The 7,506-nt window shown below is 35.0% G+C and overlaps 1 protein-coding gene across 1 annotated transcript in view; it reads left to right on the forward strand.

The window, feature by feature from the left end:
- LOC121379772 (neuropeptide Y receptor type 2-like) overlaps window positions 1-7,479 on the forward strand; it is a 29,928-nt gene extending 22,449 nt beyond the window's left edge. The window contains exon 4 of the mRNA XM_041508424.1: window positions 6,457-7,479. Within this exon, the coding sequence (XP_041364358.1) occupies window positions 6,457-7,479 (1,023 nt within the window). The remainder of the gene's footprint in view (window positions 1-6,456) is intronic.
- The last annotated feature ends 27 nt before the right edge of the window (window positions 7,480-7,506 follow it).

The following is a 7,506-nucleotide window of genomic DNA, read 5'->3' on the forward strand; positions in this document are numbered from 1 at the left end:
ATATAGTTGTGCCAGGGTTGGGGCCTTGGTATCGCTACTTTACAATCATTTAATAGGTTAAGCATTAAGTGAATAGTACTGATATATATACGAGAGAGAAAGAGAGAGAGAGAGAGAGAGAGAGAGAGAGAGAGAGAGAGAGAGAGGGGGGGGGGGGGGGTATTACCAGAGTGGTTTTTGGTATCTGGCGAGCATAACACATTGTTTTTATTCCTAATATATGATATTGACTATACCGAAACACACGAGGGTAATAATATCTTTATAATATAATCTCAAGCTTAATACAACGTGTTTTTTGTAAACTGTAAACTTTAATTCCAGTATACTGTAAACTTTAATTCCAGTCATCCATTACCCGATATTCTAATGACATAAGAATATGTGACGCGGTGTCTTTTTGAATGGAAATGACATCAAATCTGAATGACGTCATTATGGATATCCTTACATAAAAATAAACTAGTTTTCAGAACGCTGGACGGTTTTCAACGTAAACTTGCTATTGAAATATTTTAGTTTTATGACTATGAATGCATACGTCAGTTATAGACTGTCACCTTAGTACGGTTGCTTAAATGTCAATAAACGCAATGTCGTGTCCTCGATTAATTTACATCTAATTTGCAAAGTTATCAAATTCTTAAAGTATGTGATCTGAAAAATATCACATATTTTGATTATACTTGATATATATATATATATATATATATATATATATATATATATATATATATATATATATATATATATATATATTAATTAATCGAACAGTAATAATGAACATAGCTACATGTAAAACATAATGGACATAGATACATGTAAAATATTATAGTTTTTATGGTGTTAACAGAGAATCTAGAAATAATAGAAATAAAGAGAGGGAAGGACATACTTATTATTATCGTCACCACTACCATCATTACCATTACTATTACTATTACTGTATTATTTCACGAGTATAGGCAAAATGTACAAGATGTAATTTAGCAAAATGTACAAGATGTAATTTAAATTAAATTAAAGAAGAAGAGTAAAAGAAGATGGACAAAAAAAAAACAGATTGCTTGAAAAGGTAAGAAACATTTTGTGTATGGAAGAGAAGGACAAATATTGAAAAAAGGCGATATTGTGAAGAAAAAAAACATTTTAGAAAGACAAGCTAAATTCCTGGGGGTTTTCCTGTTGGTAAAAAAAACTGAAGAATGGTATTGTTAAGTTACATTCAAATAAAAAGGTCAAGCCAACGTATCCATTTTTTATGGAAGTTTTAAAAAGAATAATTTTTGTTTTCAATATCAAATTTAGTTTTTAACATTTTTTAAACACTTTTTTTTATAAATTTTTGTTTTTTATTTTGATACTGTAGATATACATGTAGTACTTGATGTTTATAGTTAATTTATGAAGCTACTGTTTTTGTTATTAGTTATACCAAATATGACAACATATTTGCTGAAATTTATTTTGTTTCCTGTTTTACATAGAATCTATGCTTTTACTTATTTCCATAAATTATGAGCTTTGTCACACTTAAAAAAATAAATGTTATAGCGTTACTGGATAATTGCTATAAAAGCTACATTATTGCTTAATATCAACAAGTATATTATTATATTTAATTAATAAAACGGTTAAATGTGACAGCTATTATATATAACGGGTGCAGGCATTTTGTACCATCCCAGAGAATACGGTCTCTGGTGAGCCGGTGGTTACGTAATACTTAACGCGTCACGTCAGGAATTAGTCTTAGAACTAAAGAATCAAAAGTACCTGAATTTTGCAATGTTCTTTAATAATATCCATCTCAGTAAACCAGCAATAAGTATATATTATGTTTCAATACAAAATATACCACCATTGTCAAAGTGGCTATAAAACAAGTCGAAATAACTGTATCATGTTTTGTCCATGCATTAACTACGTACTGAAATTATAAACGGAGTGTTTTCTTAATTGGTCTATTCTTTATTTGCCTCCACCTGTGATTCCTGATTAGCAAGTGTATATTTGGTAGGTATCCAGACAAGGCACTTAATAATACTGCCTTCTAGATAAAAACAAAATACGTACCGGTATTATTAACATCACAGGTTATTGTGAAATAACCTGCCACACCTAAAATAGTAATGGACATTATCAGCCATTATGCTTTATTACGGTAAATAATTGTGTAAAACGCTTGATTAAATAGACTTTCCCATCTAAAATTTCAGAATTGACCAATTACGTAGTGCCAAAGAAAAGAAAATTATCACATGGGTATCGTGGGTGGATGTTTTTGCTCTAATGTAGCTTACCAATAGGCCTAATAGTATATATTTGTTTATGTGTGTGTGTGTGGGGGGGGGGGGGGGGGGGTTAAAGAGAGAAAACTACTATAAACCCATTTCATTATATCATTATATATATTGTATGTTCATGAAGCTATCGCATCAGAGCATCGATGTTTGAAAAGTATTTACATGAGATTATTTTTCGTCTGTGTCCGAGTCGTAATGGTGCTCGTTCGGGAATACAGATACATTAATGACACGTTCATTTGACTTACATTTTACATAGAACTTGGCATCTTTAGTCCAGGCCGACATCACATTTTCATGTTCGTTCAACTTCTTCAAATAGGAAATGTGTTTTGCTGTTAAATCCTCGGATATGCCAATTCCAGTACCTTTTAATTTCCATCTGTGTTGTAGTGCTCGGTGTTTATGTAGCCTGGAAACAAACTTGGCGATGATAGGTCTACTTTTACCTTCTTAAAACTTGCTAAGACGATGTCGATGTCAGATGCCTTGATTTTCACGTCGATCTTGGACAGGACCTTCACAGTAGCGTCAATAGATTGCTCAGCAGTTTCAAACTTGTCCTTGTCAGGCACTCCAAAAATGCGAACAGTATTTTTTCTGGTGTATTGCTCTAGATCGTTATTTTTTCTTCAGTACAAGAATGCTCGTGAAATTCGCCGAGTTAACATCACATTCAAACTGGCTATATTTCATTTTTCAATTCTCTATTTTCTTTTTGTAACTGATCTTTCTCTAATTCAAGGGTAAACACTTATAGTTCTAGTTCGTCCAAGCTCTCGTTAATTTTCGACAAAATGTAATTTTTAAGTGTTTCCAATTCAGTTTTTAATTCAGTTTTCAAATAATCCCTTGTTATCAGTTTTGTTTGAATAAGAGCAAGCTGAGTCAAAATTTGTTTTGAATCTAAGTCTGTTGATTCCTCGGGTTCAGTATTTTCAGTTATTTGTGTTATATCTCTTGTTTCTTCATTTTGGTTTACTTAATTTTGTTAGTATTATTATTATTATTTTATTTTTTTTCTCATTCACGGAACGCTGTATTTAACCGTAAACAAAACTACCATGAAGACCTTGATGTTTTGTTTACATGAATTACCAGTTCATTGTTCCTCCATGAACAACGCCAACAGACTCACCCGGTATAGTTTGGGTCTTGGGTTTGGGCTGTGGTCGCAATGTCTATTTTCACATATTAGTAAGCAACATATTATACATTTAATCTGATCTTAGAATAGCATTCCTTTGGTTATTTTGTAAAAAAAAAAAAAAAAAGGTATCACAGTCTCAAGGCTATAATGTATATTCATTAACGTTTTTGAACAAAATCTTACGCTCGATCCCACAGACAAACAGCTTTCTTTCGAAGCGTGTTCTATAGCCACCTTTTTCACCAAATGAACTTCTTACGCTGACCGTTACCTTAAGGGTGCACCGATCTATTTTTAAACTATCTAGAATGTAATGTTGCATTATATAGACCAAATCTTCAATACCAACTTTCCTGTGATAAATGGGCAAGTCACAGCTATTGACTGTTTTCTTTGTAAAGACTGTGGAGTCAGTTTTAACCATTCCCATTTTCTGTCTCTTAATAGATACATTACTTAGTCATAGAAAAAGGTTCGTTAAAAATGTGCATTGAATCGGTTCGACGATGTTAGATAGTGCATCTCTTCACTCTGCGTGGAATAGTTATTTGTGGGAATGATCTAAAGCTTCGGTGTTTTTCATTCATCAGTTTAATAGTTTTAAAGGATACAGACATAATTTTGATAACTGCTCTTCTTTTGCAACAATATCACAGCTTAAAAGGGCCAGAGTCATCAAATAAGATGCAACCTTTTCATATTTATTTGCGGTTTTTCTATTGTCCATTGTCCATTGCATTTCTTGCTAGTGATGATCGATAATTTGCAGGTATAACAAAACATACTAGTATACTAGTAATTGCCATGTTATGGTGATATAAATTGTCTTGGTTGAAAAAATGCAATGATAAGTATATATCACTTATATAGAGACAGGAAATGGGAATGATAAAATTATGATGGGTGGCTGAAAAGTCCTCAGCCGTACTATGATAGACTGCGTTGACGGTGTTGTTTGATATTTATTTTTCAACATAATCCTCTTTAAAGGAGAGGACAATTAAGGCATTTGGCCTGGTATGCATATTCAACGATATATAATGCACATTATTGCTTAATATCAACACGTATAATCGTATAGTTAATTAATAAAACGGTTAAATGTGACGGCTATTATATATAACAGGCGCAACCATTTTGTACCATCTCAGTGAGTACGCCCTCTGGCGAGCTGGTGGTTACGTAATACTTAACGCGTAACGTCAGGAATGAGCCTTAGAACTAGAGAAACACAATCTACCTGGTTTATGCGGGATGATCATGGCCATCATCGATTTAAATCATGATTCCGTATGTCCGTTAGCAAGAGGTCGTTATAAATGAATTCCTTTGCATATAAAATTCATACAATAATATACAATCTCCCTAGTTGATGTAAAATGCGATAAATTACGATTTCCTTGTTCTAACTAATACATGGTGTCCATCTTGGATTAAAATGATGTTGTAATGCCTTAATTAGCTGGGAATAGTTCATAATGAATTCCTGGTGAATGCTGACAAGGGCATTTCAGTTTGTGTGATTAAAATTATGCATATAATGCATAAGCGTACGAAACTAATGTTGGAGCAAAACCTCAAATTCGAGCAAAAATGTTCTAACCTGAGACCTTTTCACCTTGTATTTCCTTCATTCTACCCTCAAAATTAGTTCTAGTTGTAAAAATGCCCAGTGATTCGTTTGCAACTCTATATAACTGTTAGGTAGTAATTCTAATATGAATAAATGGTGTTATCCAAATTCGGGCAGTTTTGTGTTTAATTCCGCCAAAAAACAGCCTGCCCCTCTAAAAAAAAATGGGATCCTGTACGCCTATGATATAATGACATACAGATTAATACAGAGAAATGTTATTAGTTGTTTTTTTTTTAAATACCCCCTCAGTTTCTGCCCCTGCAGAAAAGTCCATCATGCTGTTTTGAGATCCAAATACATATCTCTATCAAAAAAGGCATAGTTGAGTTTGGTGCCTTCGGATGGTACCAATTGGTCAAATATGGAGTCTCGGCTCATGGACTAATATATATGATTTACCATCTTCTTTATGTTTGATAAAAGTATGTCATAAAAACATTTTCAACAATGTTGAGCCATTTTGAAAACCTTCCAACGTTGACCTTGGCGGCCATTTTGTTGCCGACATTATTGAAAACCAACAGTTCTACAATAGCTTTGCTACCAGCTATTCTATTGTGTTTAATATTTTGTTAAATATATATTATACTTTCTATCTTTTACACTACCTTTCACGTTTTAATGTTTTGTTAAAGTTATGTTTTGAATGGATTTCTTGTTATTTTATTCTTTCAGATTTAATCACCATGCACGTGGAAGTGCTTCCTGTATTAAATGCTCTCTCACTAATATTTTAATTTCAGGGTTTTGTCCCTAGCTATTCGACACATTTAATATACATGTATATTTTTTATGATCTTTTGTTACTGATTGTATCGTATATTATAGCTGTTACAGAAATGATTGCGTGTGTTTTGGGATGGAGGCACGCGTTTTAACGTATTCACGTATTTATTTCCATCAAAATAACAGAAAAAAATCCAGTTAACCCTAAAATATCACTGAACTCAGAATAAAAGCTACAAACAGGTGACAAAAGCACAAATATTGAACGACCTTGAAGGCGAAGGTGGTTAAGCTATCGATTATAACGTTCATACAGCACTTACAAATTATGGGGAGGGAACTTGTGGCCCCACTCGGGGACGAAAATATACGTGTTTGGGGGTGGGATTTTTGTGTGCACACACACACACACACACACACACACACACACACACACACACACAGATACACACACACACACACATACACACACACACATACACACACACACACACAGACACACACACACACACACACACACACACACACACACAGAAAGAAAAAGGCGCGTTGCCTCCCACCATTATTTTTTTTTAAATCATTTCTGTAACAGTTCCGAGACCGTTTTGTTGCAACGATGACTGATTCTATTTTTCTAGACCAAATTATGGGACGTGCTAACTCTAAAGAAGGCACCAAAGCGACTGACGGTTGTCACTAACAGGTGCACTAGTCTTAAAAGCAAGGCCTCGCGGTCGGCAAGCACTGGTCGACAGATCACCTCGACAAGTCCAGTGTCCCGGAACATCTTCACGTTTGAAAACATCCTCAAACGCCCTGAGACAATTTTGTTTCCAAAAACCGAATGTAAAAATGCGAACAGTCCGAACATGGCGTACTTCCAGGAATCGCCAACATGTACAAATGCGGAAAGTCCAACTATGACGTATTTCCAAGAATCGCCAACATGTACAAATGCGGAAAGTCCGGCTATGACGTACTTCCAGCCAACTGAATCGTCCAGTCTTTTAACAGAAGGTCTGTTAGGAGACAGTCGATTGGGAGATACCTCGATAAAGGAGAGCAGATTAGCAGATGCGCTAGCAGGTGGTAGGTCAGAAGACAACGGGATGAAACAGAGGCTGTTAACAGTAAATCGATTAGCAAATATGTTAGAAGATAGGCTATCAACGGGCAACCGGTTAGCAGACAATATATTACAAGATAGCCTCTTGGCAGACAAACGGGTTGCACAAACGTTAAAAGAGAAGCCTATACCAGGTAACCGGTTTGAAGACGAAAATAGCGTTTTAACAGGAAGCCGGTTAGCAACAAACCGACTAGAAGACGGCATGTTCAAAGAAAACCTCTTAGCAGAAAACATTTATAAAGACAACATTTTACAAGAGAGCCTCTTGGCAGTAAACCGGTTAGCAGACGAGTTAACAAAGAACAAGTTTGCAGAGAACCGGTTATCAGACGACTTACCAGAGAACCGGTTAGAAAACAAGTTTGCAGAAAACCGGTTAGCAGACGAGTTAGCAGAGAACCGGTTCGCAGACAATCTGTTTGCAGAAAACCGGTTAGCAGACGAGTCAGCAGAGAACCGGTTACCAGACGAGTTAGTGGAGAATCAGTTAGCAGACGAGATTGTGGAGATAATCGGTTACCAGACGAGTTAGCGGAGAACCTGTCAGCAGGGAACCGGT

Source organism: Gigantopelta aegis, chromosome 8 (assembly GCF_016097555.1).
Source record: "Gigantopelta aegis isolate Gae_Host chromosome 8, Gae_host_genome, whole genome shotgun sequence".
NCBI classification, from domain to species: Eukaryota; Metazoa; Mollusca; class Gastropoda; order Neomphalida; family Peltospiridae; genus Gigantopelta; species Gigantopelta aegis.